This window comes from Leishmania panamensis, assembly GCF_000755165.1.
Source record: "Leishmania panamensis strain MHOM/PA/94/PSC-1 chromosome 12 sequence".
NCBI classification, from domain to species: domain Eukaryota; phylum Euglenozoa; class Kinetoplastea; order Trypanosomatida; family Trypanosomatidae; genus Leishmania; species Leishmania panamensis.
Genome location: NC_025857.1, coordinates 132,417 through 155,916, shown reverse-complemented (window position 1 = coordinate 155,916; position 23,500 = coordinate 132,417). Strand labels below are relative to the sequence as shown.

Below are 23,500 nucleotides of genomic sequence, written 5' to 3'. Positions count from 1 at the left end.
CAGGTACAAGGAAAACAAGGCGAGAAACTAAACCAACACAGATGAGACCAACACGAGAGCAGCCGAACAGACGCGAAATGGGGGGGGGGGCAGGAGACACCACGTACAGGGAGATGCACTGAGGTGGACGGACCAGGCACGCGTACACCCACACCCACACCTACACAACGTATATATATTTATCTAAGGGTATAGATGATCACAGGCACTCAGGCACACGGGCGCAGAGAGGTGCAGACACACACACACAGACAGCTGGCGGGGGATGACAGCAGAAAGGGGGCGGCAAGGGAGTTGTTGTCTTTTGTTATCGCTTCGTCTTCTTCCGTCCTTCCCGAGGTTTTTTTATGGCTTTACTCACCTGCGAGTGAGTGTGCGAGTGAGAGGGAGAAGAGAGAAGTATACGTGTGTGGATGGATGGATGGGTGGATGGAGTGAGCGAGTGGCCGCAGTGAAGTAGGGAGAGCGGGGTAAGAGAGGGAGGGGAAGAGTTGAGGATGTTGACCTCTGGGCAGACATAGGAGAGCGAGTCGCACACGTTTTTCGGAGATGTCTGCGACTTGTCGAGACCTTTACACCGGAGAGGCGGCGACCAACGGTCTCCTTTGACGGGAGAGAGGGGTGGGCAGAGACGCCCGCACTCTGCCTGCCTTAGTCGCGCGTTTCTTTCTCTTGCCTTTTGGTTCACCGTTCCTTAGCTTGGCTCTTGTCCATGCCACCACCACCACCACCGCCACTGCCACCTCCCCCCCTCCCCACGGCCATCCTTCCTGCATCGACCCAGCGGCTGCCCATACGCGCACGCACCGTTGTACACCCGATCGACTCGCCTACGTCCCGGGAAAGGCGTGAGAAAGGGAGGGCAGAGGGGGAGGGTGGCGACAGAAACTGAGCGAGCAAGTTTGGGGGTGCTACGGCGATCACGTGATGGGCCCATATAGACCTCACCACCCCCGCGATCGCTGTGGTTCCGGGCAGGCGTAATGCATTCATACACTGTCCCACAGAGGTGCGCAGAGCTGAACGGGGATGACTGGGCACTATCGACAATCCCCCAACGTTCCTGCCGCCTACTAGCTGGCCAGTCCTGCCTCTCCCATCGAAGCAGACGGAGGAGATGACCAGAGAAAGGGAGACGGAGAGGAAGGGATGTGTGGGTGAGAGATCACAAGACCTGCTGTACGATACTTGTCTTCTCTGCCACGAGTCCTTCCCACATGGCAACGCACTCGTCTTTCAAGTGCTGGAGCTCCATGGGGTCTGCCGTGCGACTCCACACGCGCCGCGACTGCTGTCGCCAGGTGAGAGGCTCGGCTGCGGAGGCGGCATCACTGTCACCGCGCGTTGAGTTGTCGAAAATTTCGGAGTTGCCCAGTAACTGGGAGGCGAGCCGCTTCTTGGCGGCTAGCATGTCTGGATCAGCATCGGTGACTGCGGCTGCAGCTGCACCTGCAGAGCCAGCTGGCGGCGGCTGGGGCTTCACTGTATTAACGGTACCCACTGGCTTCTGTTGTGTCTCGCAGTCGAAAGGCGGCTGTAGAAGCTGCGAGGGATCAAGCACAACCTCGCTCCATACCCACTGCAGCTCCGGTCCTATTCCACCTTGCTCCTCCCTTCCTCGTCCTACTGTCTCTGTGGCGGCAGCGATGGTAGGCGATGGCGACACCGTGGAGGACGAGGAGGAGGAGGCAGGTGCCAGTCGGCGTGTGTCAGCAGCGGTACGCGCCCACGCAGCTACCGTGCGGAAGTTCTGCTCCTGCACAAGGGCAGCGACAGCAATGGCGTCCAGCTGCTTCGTCCGCTGGAGCTCCTTTTCATGCAAACGCATAAAGCCAACGGGGCTAATGAGAAACAATACGCTGCAGAGGCTAAAGCAGCCGCTAAGCATGGTGAGCTGCCCAAGCTGCTGTACCTTGCGGGGGTTGCGCAGCCGCCAGACACGGTAGATCTGCGCCCGTTGGTAGTAGACTGCGAGACCGGTGGCCCCGGCTGTGAGAAGCGATACCACGCTTAGCAGTCGACTCCACAAGACAAGACGTTGGGCGTAGTCGAAGCGCTTTTTCGAAAGTCGCTCAATATCGTTATAGAGGAGTCGACTGTCGACCCCGTACGATTCACACGTCGCCTCAAGGCGGCTGTTTCTGAGGTTTGGTGCCGCAGAGCTACTCGCTGGCATGCTGAGCGCTGTCATTATTAGCGATCTGCCTCAAGAGAGGTTCGCGTTAGTCGTGTCAGGTGCGAGTCAGACCACGCGAGAGTCCCTGTGCGCTGGACCTAAATGCCCAGACACTCACCGAGTACGCGGACATGTGCGATGGGAGGGCAAAAGCGCCATGGGGCGTTGGCGGTGAGTGAGTGAGTAGGGGGAGAGCGACAGTCGTGGGGGAGAGCGACAGTCGTGGGGGCGAGTGGTGGTCGGCGGGTAAAAGCACAGTAGCCCAGAGAAGGAGGAAAATACCGCCTAGGATATGCATTGATGAGCAAACACACGCCTACGCAGCGGCTGCGTGTGCGTGTTCAGTTATAAACCACAACTCCGCCGCACCCGAGCGGCAGCCGCATGGAGCGCCACGCAGCCTTATTCGACACGTGTGCCCCTCCCCTCCTTTCGTTTACCGTCTACAGAGACGGGGGCAGCGCGACCGCCGACGGGGGAGCCCTGGAGATTGTGATACGCACCCACGTGTGTTCTCTGCCTTTCAGCTTCACACCGAGCAGCTCCTCGCTCAACATGTCGCTACTTTCTGGCGTACGCAGTTGCGAATCCCTCGGATGGGAGAGACGAAACGACGAGATCCACCGACAAACGCACGCACACACACACACACACACACACGCAGAGACTTATAGAAGCAGAAAAGGCTTTAACGAAGAACACGCCTGGTGTGCTCCCCCCCTCCGAAGCGCTTGCCACTTTCAGCGCCCCGTCACGCGCGGAGCGGTGGGGGTGTGGATGCATGGGAGGGGGGGAGCACCCCAGGCATGTAACGCAACAGCGTACTCACAAAGGGGAAAGAGAGAGAGAGAGAGAAAGAGCGAGCGAGGTCAGTGGAGAGTGCGCCTGAAAGGGGGCACACCGCAGTCACCCGCCTCCGTCGCTCTGGCAGACAGATGAGTAACAGAGTGCGGGGAAGAGGAATGAGAGGGTCAAGAAAAAACAAGCAAAAGAAACGCGCGCGCGCGCGAGGCTACCGAAGCCAACAATGAAGGAGAAGGCGGAGTGAAGAGAGAGAGAGAGGGAGGGAGGGGGGGAGTACAGAGAACTCAACCGCAGAGTTGCCATGCACCGCCTCGGTGCATTCCTTTCTCGAACAGAAGACAGAAAAAAAGTGGGTGAAAGAGAGAGAGAGGCGAAGGGCAGCACGCAGGCGTAAAAGGCCACGGCAACGACTGGGCTGGATGCTCATCACCAAGCTGCGGAGTCGTTGCCACCGCCCCAAGGAAAGGGACGTGCGCACATAACTGCAGTGCGTGTGTTCTGCGGCGCCGCTCCTGCGCGGTGGGGCAGTTTTCGTTTACACATTCGCTGCCCCTTTCGGCCATTACTTCAGCCGTCTGCCAGAGTGCCTGCGCTGCACGTGAGTCGGTCAACCGTGCCCCTCTTTCTCTCTACGCTACTCCCTGATGACGTTCAGGCGGATCCCCTTTCCCACCTCCGCCGCAACAGGCAGCGTCAGCACACTCTTGTAGTACTTGAACGAGTTCGGATACTTGGAAATAATCATCGGCTTTAGCTCTTGGCAGCAGAGGGCACCGTGGAGCGACATGGCCATCACGAGATCCGCAGCCGTCAGCGAGCCTCCGACAAGGAAAAGTAGATCCTTGCGCTGCACGGCAGAGGTGCCGGTGGCGACGCTCCCCATGATGGAGCTGCGGGCAGACATGAGCACCGACGCGCGCGGTGTTGCCGAGATAGCCATGCTGTCCCGCGACAATGATGGGCGACGGCTTGCACAGTAGTGACTGTCGTCACCCTCTTCCTTGCCCAGCGCCTCGTCGGTAGTCTTCTTGATGAACATCAGCTGCTTCTCCCGCTCCTGCCGCTCCTTCTCCATGTGACGGTGCCGAACTGACCAGGCCACGTTGTACACAGAGCTGAGGCGCGAATCGCGCGTCACGCGGGAGGCCATGTAGTCCTCATCGTTCCAGAGCAGCTCTTCGTCTGTCATGGCGGAGCGCGCCGTCAGCGGGCAGGACTGCTGCGCGAACGTGCGGCAAGTCTCCTTCAGGTAGACCAAACGCCGCTCGAGCCCATCAAGGTTCCTGCATAGCCGCTTTTTCACGTCTGCGTCCGGCCTCGGCCCCGACTTGTGCTCGTACGCGAAGATTTTCTTTGTGTAGAAGTCGATGCGTGTGGTTGCGAAATCAAGCCAGCTGTCTACCTGTGTGGACTCAAGCAGCGAGTGACCATACATGGCGTATGGGATGGGGAACTGCGGGTGCGGGATCTTCTCGTTGCTTGCCCCGGCGCTGTCGATGCCGGCGCTGACGGAGACGAGCATGACCTCTATGCGTGCCAAGTAGCGGATCATCGCGTTGGACTCGAACAGGTACCCCTCATCCGTCTTCATGACCGGCACGCGCTGCATTGGATGGCAGTTGAGGCGGTACTCCTCTGTTTCGTTCTCTCTCCCAACCACAATCGGCACCACCTTTAGCTGAATACCGGCGTACGCAGCGACAAGTAGCGTGCGCTGCACGTACTGCGAGTCAAGCGGGCCAATAAGCGATACAACCATTTTTCCCTTTTGTAAATTTTCGCGTCACTGTAAAAGTGGGCTGCTGAGTGACAGTGAGAAGGGCGATGCAGTGGATGCTCAGCACGACGAACACCACGCGTACACGGAGGTAGTCATAAGTGCCAGGTGCACGTTTGCGCCCGCGTACGTGTCAGCGATGGAGAGAGCAGAGATGGTGGTGGTGAAAGAGTTCGGTGTGTGGGGTGGTGGTGGTGGGGAGTGGAGCAGCAACACCAGGAAGGGAGCAAGACGGGGGGGGGCAGTGCCTCGCCGCTCCCGTTTCCACCTCCTTTTTTTTACCCCCCCCTTCCTCCGCCTGCGAGAGAGGCGGAGGGGGGGGGCGCGAGAGCGGTGCAGGGAGACATAAAGACACCGAACCAGCCTCCTTGAAGCCCACAGCTCATACGTTCGTTTAAATGGATACACGTGCGCGCAGGTGTAGCTGTGCGCACTGTCAAGGCGTGCCGAGAGTCTCCAACCCCCATTTCTTTCTCCCGCTTTGACTTTCGCCTTCTACGCAGTTGTAGCCCACGCCCACCTCCATTGCGTATCCGGTGACAGACAAGAGGGGAGTGAAGAGGGAGGGAGAAAGAGAGCGCGGCCGTTGAGGTGGTGCAGCGTGCGTGCGTGCGTGTGTGTGTGTGGGGGGGAGGGGTGAGCTTATTTGGGCTCTTGAGCCTTTGTTTCTTTGATGATTGGGGCTTCTCTTTTAAGAGTCTCGTTACGGGGTGGACTCTCTACAACGTTACCAAACTGAGCAACAACAACAACAACAGAACAGAAAACTGCAGGTGCGCAGTCTACCCGTTGTGCTCCCGAGCATCGCATGGGTGTTGCCGATGGACGTATACATGACACCTAGTGGAGGAGGAGGAGCACCAAACACTCCCCACCTCCGCGTCACCCCGCTCGGGAGAGGGAGAGGGAGAGAAGAGAAACAAGAGCTCTGCTGCATGGGTCATTAGAGAGAGAGAGGGAGCGACACCCCCCCCCCACACACACCTGCAATTCTGGACACAAAGGCCAGCACACGCGCTGGTGTCATCGCCACCTCATCCTTCACTGCCACAGCAACACCAACAGTAACGCTGCCCCCACAAGAGAAAGGCGCAGACGAATGAAGCGAGACGAAAAGGGCCAGGAAAGGCGAGGAGAAAGGCAAAGCCGAGACGACATCGATGTCTGTCATGATGCACCAGTGCACATACCGCCCACAGAAGACAACCGCCATCTGAGGACAATCAGGGAGACACACACACACACACACTCATACGTGCAGGTGGTGAAGGAAGGAAGGAAGGAAGGAAGGGGGGGGGAAGGGAAAGAAGAGAAGGCACACGCGGGGAAGGAAGTGCACAGGCGGGAATCACACAAGGAGGGGGAGGGGGAGAGCGAGGGGGCGGAGGTAAAGCTGAAAAAGACAAGCGACGTCCGATGAACTCATTGCCCAACAACGCGAGGGAGACGCAGCATGAACCAGGCGAGAGAGAGAGGAAAGTCAGCTGCAGCCAAAAGAGGGGAGGAGGAAGAGGAGGAGGAGAGAGAAAAAGCAAGAGAGGTGGAGATGAACAGTACGGACAACAAGCTCAGCAGTAAAGGCATCATCTACCTCTGCCTCTCCCTTACCCATGCACAGCCACGCGCACAGGCAACTTCAACGAAGAACAAAACGAAACAGCAGTGGAGAAAACGCAAAGGGCGACCGATGAAAGGGGGAGGGAGGGGGGAGGGGGAGACACCCACACCCACACACCTACCAATTCCACCTAAAGCTCTGCAGTCCGACGCCTCGTGCGCCTGTGCCACCAACCTCTCGCATCCCGCTTTCCCCCACTGCTGGGGACAGGCACTGGTATCAAAGACATATCGCGAGGAAAAGACGCTTCTGATGGGGCTTGCCTTACACCTGTAAGGCCCCACTATATGCGTGCGTGTTGACCCTCGTGGCTCTCGCTCGCAGTTGTCTCCCTCGATTGCTCTTTCCCTCTCTGACGTGTGCTCATGCGCCCGCCGAAGGCGGGCTGTTGTTTGCCATGCTACCGTTGTTACTGTTCGAGCCGGCGGTGGCAGCGCCGCCACCGCCGCCGGCACCGTGCGCCGCTTTGGCGCGCGCGCGCTGCGACTGCTGTCGCGCGGCTTCCTCCATAGCAGCCACCAGCGCACTCTGCTCCTCGATATCGGCTGCCGCGATGACGTGGTTCGGCTGCGTGCGCACTTGCTTCCACTCGTTTGGCTGAAAGACGGTGTACGTGCCGGTGAAGATCTTCTCTCCGTCCATCCCTGCTGTGGTCTTCTCCATGAGAGAGCCGTCTTCTGCCTTCACTGGATGTAGCCAGTGCTGAGCACGCTTGTTGTACCGCCAGCCACGCTCGTAGAGCGCACGGGCCGCGGCAAGGTGCAGCACATCACGTGGCATGCTGTAGAAGATGTAGAAGAGCGTCTCCTCCTTGAACTGATGGAACGACTTCATCGAGAGTGACTTGGGCCGCGGCTTCTTGTAGCTGTCCGGGATCTTGAACTCGGGCAGAATATAGTGCTCGTACGAGTCGAGCGGCAGGGTGGCGAGGGTCGTGTGCAGCCACCCCTCCTCCGTGACCGAGAGACCGATCTGGGTGATATCGACGCCACGGGTAATGAAAGTGAAATTGAGCTCGTCGGCCTCCTGCTGGCTGATCGGCCTCCCAGACGCCGGGTCTGTCGGCTCATCTGGGGACGGAACGTACGGCGTGGCGGACATGGGCAGTGGTGGCTGCACCACCTTCACCAGCTGCTTCAAGCCGTACTCATCTTCCACCTCTATCTTGCCTTTTCCAGTGGCCGTCGCGGCTGCCGCAACAGCGGCAGCCGGTCCAGTGGCGCCGGGGGCGGGGCCTGTAGCAGGTGGTGCCCCCGACGTGGCGGCGGCGGGGGCCGTGCTGGAGATACCGGAGACAGCGGTGGACCCAGGCTGCTGCTGCTGCTGCTGCTGCATTGCTGGGGACGCAGCAGCAATCGCGGGGTCAAGGTGGGGTCCGGCAGCGCTGGGGAGCAGCATCATCGCACTGGTGCCACCCATACCAACAGCGGGTGCCGCAGCGCCTGCACCGGTCTTACTGGTCGCCATCAGCGCAGCCAACTGCTGCTGCTGTTGTTGCTGCGTACTCTGCTGCTGCTGTTGTTGTTGTTGTTGGGATTGTAGCTGGGAGAGTTGCTGCTGATACTGCTGCTGCTGCTGCTGCTGCTGCTGGCGCATCTGGGCTAGTGTGATGTTTGCGAGGAAGTTGTTTGCAGCTGTCGCGTTGTTCGTGTTTCCACCGTAGTTGGCCAGCAATGCGCCTTCCGGGAAACCAAGCCGCTGCCTCAGCTCCCGCTCTTGATTTTGCTGTTGCTGCTGCTGTTGCTGCTGGAGGAGTAGCAGCTCAGCAGCTGACAGGCGAGTAAAGCCAGGGTGCTGCTGTTGCTGCTGCTGCTGCTGCTGCGAAAGGACACCGGCAGCACGGTTCTTCATCTCCTGGTGCTGCTGCTGCTGTTGTTGTAGTGCTTGGCGACGCTGTGCTTCATTGAGGGTCTGCAAGAACTGCACTTGCTGCTGCGGTGCCATGAGGTGCAGCGGTGGGAAGCCTTGAGGATATCCCTGGTAAACCTGCTGCTGCTGCTGCGCACTTGCGGGGTGGTAGAAGAAGGACTGCGCCTGGTTGCCCTCACCGGGCTGTTGCATTGGGTGCTGATGCGGGTTGAAGCGGTTCGTCATTGTTGTGCGGCCGCCGTAGTGTTAAAGGGCCACGCAGCGACGAAGTATCCAATTTGAGGGTGGGGTGGTGCTCGCCTGCTGGGGTGTTTCTAGGTGGGCGTTGCGCTAGTGAAAGAGCTAACCACGGCGGCGAGAAGAAAGCGAAAGGGCCCTGTCGAGAGGCGATCTGGGGGAAGGTGGAGAGGCGAGGCAATGTGCTGCTGCGTATGTGCGAAGGAGAGAGGACGCGGTGACTGTTGACGAGGCTGCTGCTGCTGCTGCTGCTGAGATACTACTCTTGCGGCTACCTTGTTCTAGCGTAGATCTCTGTACTTGCCCGGGTTCTTGCAACTGGTGTATGGCCACTTGTTTGACTTAAAAGGAGAGAAGCGCACGTGCGCGCGCGCGAGAGCGAGAGAAAGAGAAAAGAAGGAGTGTGGCGGGCGAGGGGAGATGGAAGCGGGAGTCGAGAGGAGTGGGGAGACTAGGACAAACTAAACAGGAGAAGAGACTGTAGCTAACCCACAGAGAGCACCCCCCCCCCCCACTAGCTCAATGACCGAAAAATAGTAGACAGGAGACGCGCCACGCACCGGGTTAAAGAATCAGACGAAAGGGACGGCAGTGACGTCAAACCAACACGCAGCCCCACACAGCGCAGTTACGAGCGAGGAAAGGAGCTCTACAGCACACACTCGCACTCGTTGTTGCGGGACTCCGCGATCTCGAAGAGAAGTCCGATAAACAGGCGAAGGCAAACAAGAGGACAACACACCGAGAGAGACCCCCCGCCCCACCCTGCCCCCGAGGGGAAGACAGAGACAGTGAAAGCAAGAACAAGACGCGGTCACTTATAGGCAACCACAATCACTGTTGCAGCTTCACACGCCAGGGTCTGTGAAAAGGGAAGCGGGCAGCAGCTGATCCGACACGGAGTAGAGCGGAGGCGTGAAGGGGAGGCGAGTGGGACAGAGAGAGACAGGCAGGCAGGCAGAGAGAGAGAGACAGTCAACCGAATGAATTCGCGGTGCGACGGCGTATGTACGTTCCCCCCTCTCTCTCTATGCTCGACTTTAAGCGAAAGGGAGAGCAGAAGCAAAGGAGAGTTTGCCGTGGTGCGGTGTGGGGCGCCCCTCCCTTTCCTCTATGAGAACGTGTGCGCGCGAGTGTTTCTTCGGTCACCCCCCTTTTCCTCGCGCTCCCTCGACTGATAGACAATCGGATAGGCGTGTGTGGGGTATGCACTGGCACCGGTGTGTGTGTGTGTGTGAAGGCTTGCTCGGGTGGAGGTGGAGGAAGGACTTCACCATGTCGGAAGAAGGGTCAGGGAGTCCGAGAAAGGGAGGGAGAAGGAGAGGTGTTGCTGAACGCGATTGTGTTAGAGACATACGGTCGCAGGCATCAGGTGCGTACATCAGCGCAGACGAGCACGCTTGCGCTTAAAGATCAAGCGTGGGGCATGCAGACAAGTTGTTCATCGTGAAGGTCGAGGGTTTCGAGCAAGCGCAGAGGTGAGCAGGTCCCAGAGTGGACCAGCGGGCTCAGTTGTCAGGCGCAGACGAGGGTAAGATGATAGACAGTGTGTCGGTGCTTGGGTCGGCCTGCGCGTCGCTTGAGTTGCACCTCGTTTTTTTTTTTTCCTGCTTGGATGTCTGGAGGGCAGTGGCCTCACCGTGGTGGGTTATGCATGAGAGATACTTCCAATGTGTTGGTGGCGAACATGTCAGAGAAGACACCCGACAGCGCGCACAGTGCCACTCAGGAGGCGTGGTGGGGGGGGGGGGAGGAGGGAAGAGAGGGGGGATTCAGCCACGCTGCTGTCGCTGTCGCTAATACAGCCCTCGCTTTCCACCGTGACGCTCTCGCTTATGAGCGTCTGTGCAAGAGGGGGGGGGGCGGGAGCGAGCAAAGAAGATTAAGGCCAGCCACTACCGCCATGAGCGGCAGCAATCAGCAGGCATAGCGAGTTCGCTTCTTCTTACCTCCAACCCCGCGTGCTCTCACGTGCGTATCCGTAGCCCTCCCCCTTTCTCCTCCTCGCGCGAGAAGGGCTGGGATGATGAGAGACGAAGGAGATGGAGGAGAGAGCTGTGCATCGACACCCTTCGGCTACACACGCACACACACACGGAGGGGCTAAGGCCTTGATGAGGACGGCCTGCCCATCCCCTTAAGGTGCCCACCCTGGGCCTCGCGGCTCTCATGCTACGGAGAGTACGACTCGAGGTTTTCGTGCGATAGTCGGGTACTCAAACAGGGCCATATTCAGGGGAATCCTTACCAGTCGCCTCTCGCTGGCGCGACAGGAGCGGAGGTGGGGTCGAGGAAGGCGAGAATGGCATGACTCCCTGCACCTCTTCCTCAGTGCTCAGACGAGAACAAGTGCGAGCTGCTTCGGCACCAACTACCGTTGCTGGCGGTATAGCCAGGAACGGCGTAGTGCGAGAGCCTCCTTGACAATGCCTGTGAAGGAGAAACTTGCACCGCTAGCGACCCAGACGTCGCTACATTTGGGATCGCTACCATCATCTCTGCGGAATCGTTGTCATCCGAGCTTTTCAGCGCCTCGTTCATCATGACGCGTGGAGCACTTTCAAGGACTGGAACGCAATACAGCTCGAAATTACCTGAGAGCGGGGAGATCTGCTGCTTCTGCTCTTAGCTCGATGCTCCATTGCTGCTTGGTCGCCTGGGAAGGTTCACGGCGTCCATTTCATCCGCTGCTGAGCTCGCACACCCGCCGCCTCGCTTGTATTTTCTGCTGCTGGTGCTGCCTGCGTCCGTGTCGCGGCGGGCTGCGAGGGCTGCGGTAGAAAAGTTGTTAACGGCTCACCTGGCGCATTCACACGATCTCAACTATCGTCATCAGCGGAGACAACCCTGTTGCGGCTGCCTCGCACCCCTGGTGTAGCCCCAGCGCGCGAGAACGTCGGTAACTGTCGCTGATGCACCACAGGTTGCTGAAGGGGATCGCAAGGGCAGCAGCGGCATTCACCATGGCTGTGGTGGCGGTGGTGCGATTTTTGGCAGCGACTGTGGCGCCGATAGGCCGGCGCATGTTGCGGCAGATGCGATGTTGGCAGGGCGCTAAAAGCCTCCGCAGGCGCGCTCCTGTTGGCTACCGCTTCGGCGGCACTGTCATCGCCTTTTGTGCGATGCCGTCGCTCCCTCTCCGCCTCCTTCCTCTTCGTCTTCTCGGCCAGCAGGGCCGCACCAGCCAGGAGGCGCGCAGCGCAGGTGGCGCTTTTCGGGTCGATGTAGGTAAGTTTGTCATTGACGCGTATACACAGGAGGCGCTGTTGCATGAAGCTGCTGTACTGCAAGCGCAACGCGCCACTGCCCCCAACGCCGCCATGATGCCCTTTCCGACGGCGGGCTGCGAGGGCTGCGGGCGGGTGCCGCACACGTTGCCGCCTGTAGCGCGAGTGTCGGGGCGGTGCAGTGAGCACAAACGGCGACGGTAGCCGAGCTGGATCGCCGTTGCCGTCGCCACGCGTCCACCTTCGGCTATCCTTAGCGTCGCGTTCCTTATCCTCAGTGTCATCATCTGCTGTTAGTGCTGCTGCAGACCTGGTGGTCCTTGTCGGGCCAGGCGCTGAGAGAAACGCTTGCGTCGACTTTGACTGCTGTGGCGGCGTGGAGGACGCCGGCTCACCTGCAGTGGTCGTTCTGTGGTTGACTGCCGTCCTTATTAGTGCTGCTGCTGCTGCTGCTGCTGCTCTTCGCTCTCGCCGCCTTGCCTCGCGTTCAGGCTGCTGAAGGGGTGAGGTGGAGGTGCTGTTGAGATTATTGGCAATTCCTACACCGTCGAGCTGCTTCGCCGTGGCTACTGAGACTCCCGGTTGACGTGCTGCCAGTGCCACAGGAGTGGCAGGTGGTGGCGACGGCGTCGTGTGGCGCAGTCCGGCGGTAAACCAGGACGCGGAGGGTCTGGAGGAGGCGACGGAGAAAAGGACCGATCGCGCAGAGCGTGACATCGCTCGAGAGGACGAAGCGGACCGTCTTGTAGAGCGGAGGCCGACGGACGAGCAGCAGCAAGAGCAGTGGCTGCAGCTGCAGCTGCTCGCCGACGTATCCGCATCCGAAGCCGCGCCGTTTGTTGCTCTTCGCATGGCTGGATGACACACGGGGCAGGGAGCATAGTAGTCGGACAGATGAAAGCCACCGCGCAGGTTGAGACGAGGCTGCACGTTGAGCACGGTGAAGAGCGCGTCGATGGGTGACTCCTCTGAGTTATCGTGTGATGCCGCTGGTTGGGAGGCGCTATAGCGGCACCGTTCAGCTTCGGAGACGACCGGGAGCAGTCGTTTCTCGATCTGATAGTAGACGTCATCCACGTCATCGCTGCACACATCGTCGTAATAGAGCAGAGAGGAGGTGGACAGGTGGGGGCTGTAAGCGGCGAATGTGCCAGGTGACGCTGTCCCCGCAGGCCGCTGGCTACGCCCGTTATGCTCGCGTGCGTTCACGCTCTCGCTCGCTGCCGGGTCGGTGCTGAGGATAGGGGGCGCGGCAGTGCTGTTGATGTCCGCCGTGGAGGCCGGGAGTAGCCTTGTGAAATGCGTCTGCTCTTCCCCTACGGCCACGTCCCTGCCGGTGGTTGGAGAGTTGGAGAGGGAGAGATGCTGGCGTCGTCGATGGTGAACCCGCACGTAACGGTGGTGGCGCTTCTCACGCCGCCCCTGAAACACCGCACCCGAGGCTGCCGGTGCGTTCAATGTGCGGTGGTAGTGGTAGCGCCTCGGTGCCGCTGCGTAGAGGCTACACAAGGGGGAAGGCCCGTCCTCACTCTTCTCGTTATCTGTCGACACATCGCAAAGACTGTTGCCACCGCCATCGCGGCTTCCACGCTGCTGCTGCTGCGCATTCCTCCGCTTCATGTGCTCGACGTCAAAAGGACAGGGCAATGCTGCCGCGGCATTGCAGGGGATGGAGCCGAAAGAGGACGACGCATACGTCGCTGACGCTAGTGTAGAGGACGCCGTAAAGCTCGCTGCGCACGACAGCCATGTCACCGAGTCTTCGTTACAGGACCAAACGCTGTCGTCGCCCACTTGTGTTGCTGCCGCGGCGGCGTTAGTCACCCTTGCTCCACCGACGTCGCCGCTGCGGGCAAAGAGGGGCACGTGCGATGGGTAGCGTGCGTGGATGCCTGCTTGAATGGCGACCTCGATAGCGGTCCCAGGCTTCAGCCACCCAGGCTTCCCGCAGGGGTGCACGCCACCCCTACTGCCACTGGAGTTCATTCCCCAAAGCCTGCTGCGCTCGCCCTTCTCGATCTTGTAAGTGCTGGCACCTCCATCCCCGAGGCAGTCCTCACCCTCGTCACCGCACACCCTGTCGTCTGCGACGATCTCCGCTTTGCAGCCCAACTGCCCATGAGTGCGCTTACTGGGGCTGTAGCTGGTAGTTGGCGACGGGGCGCGTTCTGTCACCGGGTTCGACATTCCATTCTGCCTCATCAGCGCCGTGCTGGCGTCGTTGAAGGCAAACGCGCCCATCGAGGACAGCGACGACACTGATCCGACACTTCGATGCCGGGGCGGCGGAGAGGCGGTCAGGGAGTGCACATATGCCCTGCCGCTGATGGAGGCACTCAGACGGCCAGCAGCAAGGGTGGAGGGCACTAGCCCAAACCCTGTGAAGGTGGACGACGCGCTGAAGGTGCCGAGAGTGAGGGCAACACCCGGGCTTGCTATCGCCATGGAAAGTGGGGGAGGTGTGCTCGTAGCCGTGTCACTGCCGTTGCCGCCGCCGATGCCGCTGGCGAGCCTCGAGGATGCGTTGCCGCTGAGTAGGCTATTGCTACTGCCGGTGCGCTGGTGCAGCCGCGGCCGCACCGTAGGGCCGAGTGTAGCCATCAGTGGCCGCGCTGCCACCGCCGTGGTGGTGGGGAAAGTGTCGCTGCTATGGCACCTCAGCAGTTGCTGCTGCTGCTGCGGTGACGACAACGGTGTTGCCTGCTGTGCCGCTCTATCGCTTTCGGTTATAACAGAGCCGAAGCTCACGTGCCCGTTGCTGTCCGAGGATACCCTTGTGAAAGAAGTGAAACGAGGGGCTGGTGGCTGATGGTGGTGTTGCACTATGGTCTCAGCAGCTCCTCCAGGGCAATCGCTGGCAGCCCCATCATTGCCGCCGTCCCACTCTCGTGAACACGGTGGCAAAGGAGACGGTGATGCGGGTGGAGCGTATTGACTATTGCCGCTGCCCACGAGTGCCAGTGTGGCTGTCGCACGTTGCGGCAGCTCGTGAGGAACACTGCCTCCAATTGCTCTTCCACTTGTGGCGGAACTGCTCGTGTTACTGCTCATGACGGAGTCCGTCGTCGTCGCTGCCGAGGCGGATGCGGCGGCGTTGGGGTTTGAGCTGAGGTGGTGCTCGGAGCCCTCACACTTCCCTGTTGGATGGGTCACGGTGAAGGGCATGGATGGATACTGTGGAGGGGCCACACCACAGCACCAGCTGATGCTGATACGACTCGTGCTGTCTGCCCTATGCCCCCCCTCTGAGGTCTGCGCTGCGGACATAAATACTGAATGACGCGGTGGTGTGCGCAGTTGTGAAAGCTCCAGCAACAGTGATGAGGTTGTTTCCGCAGTGGTGTTGGTGCCAAGGCCGCCACTACCACCACCACCACCACCACCACCGCTGCAAGCGTCGCGGTAGATACAGGACGTGGACCCCGGACTCAGCTGCTGGGGGGGCAGCATGGGGTGGTGTGGGTGCGACCGAGACGGGACTGGGGTAGTGCAGGAGTTCATCACAGGTGTTGGGCTACGAGAGGCGAAATTCAAGAGAGACATTGTGGGCACGGCGGACGGTGTGTGGTTGAGCGGAGACACAGAGACCGCTGTCGGTGCAGCCGCCGTTGGAATCGTACTCTGAGGTTTCGGTGACGATGACGATGCATGCGGTGGCACGCTAGTTCTTCGTGCTGTGATGTCGCCACCCCGCGCGAAGAACGACGATGTCGACACTTGTGGCGTGTCGGTGACTTGTGGTTGGCTAATCGAGGCAAAGTACTTTGCCGCCGGTATGCGCTGCACCGTGTGCCCAACTGAGGTGCCAAAGCAGCACTTGTCGTTGCCGGGCGTGGCGGCCGGTGTCAGTGCTGCTGCTGCTACCTGCCCTTGCCGCTCCAGCGCTGCCGAAGACGACATCGACGATATTGCCACCTGCGGCGGCGAGTAGCCGTCAAAGGTGGCGTGCAGCGGTGCTACCGGCGACGTGCCCATCGCAGAGTCGGCCCACCACTCCGGTACCACGGCGTCCTCGTCCTCACCTTCTGCAAGAAGTCTGCCAGTGGCTGCCGTGGATGGTGCTGGAGCCATAGTTCTCAGAAAGGACGGTGGGGGCGAGTCGTAGTGATCTGCCACCCAGGGCTCCTGCAGCTCTTTGTCGGTGCTGCTCAACACCCGCGCCACCGTCGAGAAACCGCAGCGGCTCTCACGCCATAACGTTGAATGGCCGTCCTCGTTGCCCGGACTTGGTGTTCTCTGCGCATGAAGGTGATGCTGATAATGTGAGAGCGTGACTGCGTGCAGTACGCTTGACCTTAAAGGCGATGACAGTGATCGCACGTCATTGGCGCCCCCTACGCCAGTCAAGGGGCCCCTCTTCTCTTCATCCGCGTAGCTGTGTGCGATTCGGTCGCTGCCGCCGCAGCTGCTGGAGTTCATGGGCCGCGGGGTGGTGTTCAGCTTTGTCAGAGACGACGGCAAGGCCGCGGCCGCGACACCAGCTTTGCCGTCGTCTCTGACGCGGAGATCATGAAAAAAGCCACGCTGGCAAGCTGTGGAAGCTACAGCGGTTGAGGGGCTGCTCTTGCATGCTCTGCCTCCTCTGCCGTCCCCGGCATCCTCGATTGCAGAGGAAGAGCGGTTCTTTCCAGAGGCACTCGGTAAGTCCACCTCTCTTGCAGTCGTAGCGGCCGACGTGATTTCCAAGAATTCCTCAGACCCACCAGCGATTTCACTATTTTTCGCATATGCCACTGCGCGACCATCTGCAACTGGTCGACACCACACCTCGCTGACTGGCGCCGCCGTCGCTAGCGCTGCAAGAGCACTGCCGGATGCGGTTTTCGCTTCCACCTCGCAACGCTTCACGACAGAGGCCCCCTGTGCGGTCGGTAACGGCGCCAAGGATGTCGGAGGGGAGAGACACTGCCCTTGCCGATACTGTGGCTGATGCGGCGCGTTCGGCAGCACAGCAGAAAGCGCGTTTTGTCTGTGGCAGAGCTCAGACGTTGATGTGGACACTGGGGAAGACATGGATGACGGGGCGCACAGAGGCTGTCGGCCTGTCCGCGGAGCACCGGCTTCAGCGGTCTTGCTGCTCACCCGTGACATGCGCATGAGCCTTAGATCCATGAACTTGGACCAAGCAACACCAGCGACAATGAACGCCCTGGTCGGCGGGGAGGCTGTGTACAGCTGTCTTGTAGGCGCAGCAGTGCTTCCCTCCTCGTGCTCGAAACTGTTATAAGAGGGTGAGTGAGGGTGCAGAGGGGAGAGGGACGCGGCTCTCCACATCTCAGGGATCGGCGCGAGTCCCTGCAGAGCTTCAGGATTAACGCTTCTATTACCACCACAGGCAATACTCCGGTTACTGCTGACAGTGTTGATGCTGAGAGCCTCCCTCGAGGTATGGGCACCTGCGGTATCACTGCGCGCGTGTCTCCACCGCCCTCGTGGGGAGAGAGTTAAGGAGTCGGTCAATGACGTTGCAGCCGCTGTCGCCGACAGCACCGTCATGTCAGGGAAGGGGGATCTTGCTAAGCTTAACTCTGCTGTCGTCAAGCGTGGTAGTGGGACTACCACTGGGTTTCCGCTCATCCGCTGCCGCGCCTCTGTTGTACGGTTCAGCGATGTGGCGGTGTCAACTTGTCGGTTGTTCTCCACTGCACCTCCGCAAGTGCTGCCGAGTATCGTTCCCCACGAGGTCGACGACGACGTGGTGGTCGAGGGAGAGGTGACGGCGAGCGCCTCCACCCCCGCCGTTGTTGGTGGTGCCGCTGGTATTGCTACTGGATCCGTGGCCGAGGATGGAGATGGGCGCGACATGGCGTCGGGATAAGCACGCAAGTACGCACCTCTCCGCTACGAAGAGAGAAAGACGACGACAACACACAGGCGGACGTCGGGCAGTACGAGGGACTCCTGTCCTCCAGAGGGAGGCGCCCACACCGGGGATTCAAACGACTCTTCCTGCTCCCCCTCTCTGGTGCGCACTTCCGCACCCCACGTCTCACAGCCTCACTCCTTATCGCTTCAAGCCTGGGCAGCCCGTCGAGCCGTCCACACACAGACACCGTTGCGCCGTTGCAGGGTTGTTCAGTTGACTGCACAGTGGTCATGCTCCTCCTCCACAGAATGGAGATGAGGGATGGAGAGAGAGTGGCGTGGTGGCAGCGGCGAGTTACAGCTCAGAGTGGCGAGAAGGACGCCGGTGCTATACCCCTTCCCCTCTCCGTTCCCCAACTAGTGGCAATGCAAGGGCTGCTGCACACGTGGTAGCGGTCGCTGGAGCACAAGCACGCCCCCTTCTCCCCATCACACCCATACACACACGCACACACACGCACAGACAGAGGAGCAGTAAGAAGCTCAAGAGAGAGGAAGGGAGAAGGGAAGAGAAGCGACACAGCGCAGCACACGAACGAACAAGAAGCGCAGCTGCGAAAGGCGGAACTTACGAGGTATGCCGGATACAACTGAGCCGGTAAACAAATCCAAAAGGGAATCGAGCAGATAACTGAAAAAGTGACCGAGGCGGAGGGAGAGCGCCAGTATGAGTCTGTAGCGAGTATGTACAGAGACCGTACCAGCAGCGCTGCTGATGGCGGCGGGAGATGTTAGGGAGAATGAGAGGAGGGGGGTGCACTCAGAGAGTTGTATGGGAGCACCAAGGCATGCACGCCCCCACTGAGGAGGAGAGAGAGGCCGGGCAAAGGGAGGCAGGAGGAAACGACAGAGAGGAGAGGCAACAGCGGCAGTAGCGGATGAGAATCAGCGAGAGCGAATAAGTGGCAACACAAGAGGAGAGAGAGGCGCGAAGAATAAGTCAGTAGGGAAGGGGGGAAAAGAGGAGGAGAGGGGGAAAACGATGGGACACATATGCGCATATGCAGTGACAGCAAAGGTAGAGAGACTGATGAGGAGGTTAAGTAGGGGGTGGGGGGCAGTGGCGCTGCGGTTGCTGTTGCTGATTTGTGTATACGGAGTAGATCTACTAATGGAGGATGCCCTTAGTAATGCATCTGTGTGAATGGAGAGGGGAGAGGCGAAGAGGAGTAATTCACGGCAATGCGGGGGTGGAAGAGCGCGGGTGAGGAAGAGAGAAGACCAAGAGCAGGTGTGTGTGTGTGTGTGAAGGGCTATGAGAGAGACACATCTCCCTCCCTCGCCCTCCCCCCGCACACGGAGCCACACGTGTCACCGGCGGCACGCGTGGTGTATAATGTGTGTGAGCTGGCAGGGCGCTGCTGACGGTATTCTTTCAGCTCTTCCTATTCCCTCCTGTGTTCACGTACCACACTTTTTGTCGTCGTAAACAACGTAACCCACGCACGAGCATGGCCGGCATCATCATCATCATCATTTTGCCTCCTCAGAGTGAGGGAGTGACTCGGTGTAGTTGATGGTGATTTTACTGCCCATTCGCAGACTCTCTCACGCTCTCCTGCTCGCATGTACTTGAGCTGCGCCTCTTTCGTTGCTGCTGCCCTCCCGGGCCTTTATTTCGTCACGGCAAGCGGAGAAGACGCCCTCACTCGCACCAGTGCGGCGAGTTGGTGGGCGCAAATGGTGTGCCCATCATCTCACTCATCGTGTGGCTAACCCGCGGACTGGCTCACTCGCTCACCAACACTACATACACCTGCACCCCCCCCCCCCACACACACACAGAGAGAGAGAGCGACGGAAATGCCACCACACATACGTCGCCTCGGTCGTCGATCCGCGGCACACGTCCCTGATGACGTCCTTTCAATCCGCCCGCCATGAGCACCCCTACCACTGTCCTCACGTCTGGCCACCTCCTCAGGCTAAGCAAGTGAGCGACACACCGCCGGAAACAGAAGCTCGGTCTGCAGCCGACGAAGCAGCACCAACACAGTCCGGTCACGCCCACCCAGCACCTGCAGACACCTCTCCATTCGTGGTTCCACTGTAGAGAGGGCGAGACGCGCTTCACCGTAGCTGATACTGTTCTCGCACCCCTGCCACGAGTCACGTACCAGAGCCGAGGTAGCCATGTCCGTTGCTATGGTCTCCTCGAACCACGGTTCTCCTGCTGCCAGGGCCGTTGATACTGCAGCGAGGGAAGCCTCAGTCGGTGGAGTCGTGCATGTGGATGCCGCACGAAGCGGCAGTGTGAGCGCCCCTACCATTGTCCACAGCTCCCGGACAACTTGCGCCAGCGCCGCCAAAGCGGCAGACTGCGTGCCGAAGCGGCAGCACTTTTCCACCCCGTCGCCTTGGTGCTCTTCAGTGCTCGCCTCCGAGTGCACGCCGGCGTCACGCACGACTGTGGAGGATGTGTCTGCGCCTGGGCCAGCAGGTGTCCTCGAGCGGTACGCAAGCTTTAATTGCTGATACTGTGCTGACGATGTCAGTTGGCACACAGCGCGCGAGGAGCGCTGCAGCGAGGTGCTGGCCGCGGCGGCATGCGAAGAGGGATGTGCCGTGGGTGCCTCCTCGTCAAGTGCCGTGGTGGATGCCGTTACGATTGGCGCGCCTCTCTCAGTGCCACTGGTTAGTGGCTGGTGTGTGTCACGCAGAGTTACGCCTGTCTCAGCCGCCTTTAACGCAGTTGCAATGACGTACTCTAGCCGGTGCTCTGGGCCTGGGAAGGACGGCAGAAGGCGCACCTCCTCACTAGCGGAGAAATCAAAGTGGTCGTGCAGCTCCGTGTCGGGCAGCCCGGCCGGTGTCGCTGATGCAGCACAGAGCCGTGCTGTGGGGTATTTCGGTGCGATAACGTAGCGCTCGAGTAGCTGCAGTTGCGTCGTCAGGGTATCCAGTGTGTCCAGCGCAGAGATGAGGGAGATGCCAACGCAGCGGACAATATCACCAGCGCACTCCAGTGGATCGTCACCGCTGCGCTCCTGCTGACTCAGCGGGCTGCTCGCGCCAGGGGACGATAGTCCCGTGTGGTCCCCCTTCGTCGCTCGTTTCCACCACGGGACCTTCCCGCACTGTCCTTGCTGCAGACGCGCCACCGCCTCGCCAGATGCCACTGGAGATGTGAGGAGGAGCAGCAGCACACGCAGCATGGTCAGCACAACGCCATCGGAGAGGTACGTGACGGTGGAGGCCACCATCTTTGTGGTAGACACGCTCGCCGATCTCGATGGCTGGGCGTGTGTTGCCGTTGCCGCTTCGGGCCAGCGCACAAGCCGCCGGTAGTCCGTCCCACCTGCGTTGGCGACAGCCGCATTCGCGGTGCTGGTCTGTTCGGTGCACTTCTCCTTTGGCTCTGCTTCGTGCCCATCGCTGCGAACCGGGTCCAGTCTCTCCACATGCTCCCGCAGGAGGTGCAGGCCCACTTCGGTGTTCAGCAGCGCCTCGGCGTAGTGGTGCGCACGCACTGCGGCCGCGATGGCACAGCGCAAGGAAAGGAGGCACAGCGGCAGTGTGCCTGGTTGTGCCTGCACCTGCGCTATCCAGGTGGTTGGCGCTGCTGCTACTGCTGGACATGGGGAGCAAGATGATGAAGATGAAGACACGCGTGCACCCGAGGCAGGCAGCGATGACGGGCGTGTGTGCAGTGGAGACATGTAATCACTGAAGAGGTCTCGCAGCGACGGCACCTTCGCAGACGTTGGAGTAGATGAGGACGTCCGCTCAAAGACTTCGTGTAGCGCCTGCAGTGCGTCAAGTGGCCGGTGCAACAGTACTGCAGCAGAAAGCTCCCAGAGAGGTTGTGTTGTGCTGCTGCTGCTGCTGCTACTGCTTGTGCTGTCCTGTGCCAGCAAAGCTGAAGTCGCGCTACCAGTTGCGATGGTATTCTTATCCCAAGGAAGCTGCAAGGCGTTGCGCTCCAGAAAGGTTGCCAGCTGTACAAGCAGCATCCAAGCACGGGTGGCGTGTGGGCTACCTCGTGCGAGCAGCGGTGGCAGCACCACCTGATTTGATAGGAAAGAGCCAACAGTCCCATCACTCGTGCTGCTGTTGCAAAACTTATCAGCGGCGATGTCCGTCGTGACCGCCGCCGCTGCAGCCATCTCCCCGACAACAGTGGCAGGGTACGGCACTTCCTTCTCGAGTAGCGTGTCGGAGAGAAGAAGACCACATGCACACAGCACGTGCGTTACACCGTGAGCAGCGAGCATTAGAGGCGATTCACAGCAGAACGCATCTTTTTGTGCGTCACCGCCGCATTTGCCACCACCAAGCTGCTGTCCTTCTACGGCGGCGCCAAGGAACAGCTGTGCTGCCGCAAGGTAGTCGTGCACCTCTTCCATGCGTAAAGAGCGTTGCTGCGCCTCGACCACTTGCCGCCATCGCGCGAGTGCCTCTGTGAACTGCGGAGAGTGCGAGATGGCGGAAAGCGTCATCTCTACGGTAGTGCCAGGCCCCGATGACACCACTAGGGGCGAAGAAGAGACCCGTCGCTCTGTGGCACCGTCGCCAGTTCCCTTGTCGTGCGCGACGGCGCCCGCACGTCCACTGTGCTGTCGCGGCTGAACAACGTGGGCGATCTCTTTCCGTATGGCGCTCGTTAGAGGCTCGCTGGACTCGGCAGCGGTGAGAGCCGCCCAGCTCTGCGTCGTCGCACCAAATAGTGCGGAGGGCGAGGCGGAGGGGTCATGGCGACTTGGGCCCGGTACGTGGTGGGGTGCCCCCTGCCCCCCCTTGTTGTTGAACCGCCGGCTCACGGCATGCAAAATTGTATTTGTGTACAGCTGCGCCTCACGACACAGCGTGGCTCGCAGAAGAAGTGTCTGCGCCTCCGCCAGTCGCCCGGTCGGCGAAGTGCTGAGGCGATACTGATGACGCAGTCGTAGAAGCAGCGCATCCGCCGCATCCAGAGCCGCTCGAGCAGCCTCAAGGCCAGCTTTGATCCCAGGGACAGACAGCGAAGGCGCTGTGGTTGGCGATGGTGCCGAACGCGAGGGTAAGCTGGCTGTATCCTCGGTACGACTGCGCTCCATCGCCTGGTGCTTGAGCCGAGCAAAGTGCAGGTCGAAGTCACCCTCGCCATCTCCATCACCGACACCACTCCGCCACGTGCCGGCAGAAGCGGGGAAGCTCCTATGAGGCACAGCAGCTGCCAAGGTGGGAGCCGACGCTGTCTCGCGCCTCGGCAGTATGGCGTGCGAGTACGAGATCAAGGAAGGCGCCTGTGCCGTTGCACTGTCGCCATTGCTGTGCTCAGCACCTCTGCTTTGGCTGTTGTTGGCGATACTGATGGACACGGCCTCCAGCGCCTCGGCAAAAAAACGCCGCTTGGCTGTGGAGGAGGAGGAGGACGGCCAGCCTACGGCATTCGAGCTTGACGGCATCTCCGCCAATGCCAGCAGCTGCAGAAACGAGGTTGCCTCGTTCTCCCTGCCGACGCGCGCCCCCTGAGCTCCTGGTAACGGCGTCACAGGAGAGGCCGCAGGGGATTCGGTGCGCCTCGTGGGGTTGTACAGTATTCGCTGAAGAAAGGAGGGCGCTGCCGCAGTCACAGCGGCTTGCGCAAATGGTGCCGAGAAGGACGTAGGCGGCCCCGAGAATCGACCGTCGGCGCCGATGTCGCTTGCTACAAGTGGTTCGCCCGTGAAAGCAGCCAGTGCCTCGCTTAGCCGCTCGTCGTGCGCGATGCTGCGAGCAAGCCGGACGATGCGCTCCGACTCGCTGCGCCATGCTGCATAGGTGACGAGCCCCGCAGACGGCGCAGACGCCGCGGCATTATGCATGGCACCGCGGCACCGAAACTCACTTACCGAGACAGTGAAGACAACCGTGGCCCTTTGGAAGCCCTGCGTGTGAATGCAGGAGAGGAAACCGAAAGTGTGGTGATGGAGGAGGAGGAGAGACGGTGTGTTCTGCTTCATTGT

The 23,500-nt window shown here is 60.3% G+C and overlaps 5 protein-coding genes across 5 annotated transcripts; all 5 read right to left on the bottom strand.

Moving 5' to 3' along the window:
- Window positions 1–1,165: 1,165 nt before the first annotated feature.
- Window positions 1,166–2,191, bottom strand: LPMP_120380 (hypothetical protein; the record flags this gene model as incomplete). The annotated part of the gene is made up of 1 exon (XM_010698717.1): window positions 1,166–2,191. The coding sequence occupies one exon, from the start codon at window positions 2,189–2,191 to the stop codon at window positions 1,166–1,168; it is 1,026 nt and encodes a 341-aa protein (XP_010697019.1).
- A 1,423-nt stretch (window positions 2,192–3,614) lies between these two features.
- On the bottom strand, window positions 3,615–4,739 carry LPMP_120370 (glutathione S-transferase, putative; the record flags this gene model as incomplete). The annotated part of the gene is made up of 1 exon (XM_010698716.1): window positions 3,615–4,739. The coding sequence occupies one exon, from the start codon at window positions 4,737–4,739 to the stop codon at window positions 3,615–3,617; it is 1,125 nt and encodes a 374-aa protein (XP_010697018.1).
- A 1,999-nt stretch (window positions 4,740–6,738) lies between these two features.
- Window positions 6,739–8,469, bottom strand: LPMP_120360 (CCR4-NOT transcription complex subunit 2, putative; the record flags this gene model as incomplete). Its single annotated transcript, XM_010698715.1, has 1 exon — window positions 6,739–8,469. One exon carries the CDS (start codon window positions 8,467–8,469, stop codon window positions 6,739–6,741), a length of 1,731 nt encoding a protein of 576 aa, XP_010697017.1.
- A 2,831-nt stretch (window positions 8,470–11,300) lies between these two features.
- Window positions 11,301–17,513, bottom strand: LPMP_120350 (hypothetical protein; the record flags this gene model as incomplete). Its single annotated transcript, XM_010698714.1, has 1 exon — window positions 11,301–17,513. The coding sequence occupies one exon, from the start codon at window positions 17,511–17,513 to the stop codon at window positions 11,301–11,303; it is 6,213 nt and encodes a 2,070-aa protein (XP_010697016.1).
- A 1,985-nt stretch (window positions 17,514–19,498) lies between these two features.
- On the bottom strand, window positions 19,499–23,497 carry LPMP_120340 (hypothetical protein; the record flags this gene model as incomplete). Its single annotated transcript, XM_010698713.1, has 1 exon — window positions 19,499–23,497. One exon carries the CDS (start codon window positions 23,495–23,497, stop codon window positions 19,499–19,501), a length of 3,999 nt encoding a protein of 1,332 aa, XP_010697015.1.
- Between the last annotated feature and the right edge of the window lie 3 nt (window positions 23,498–23,500).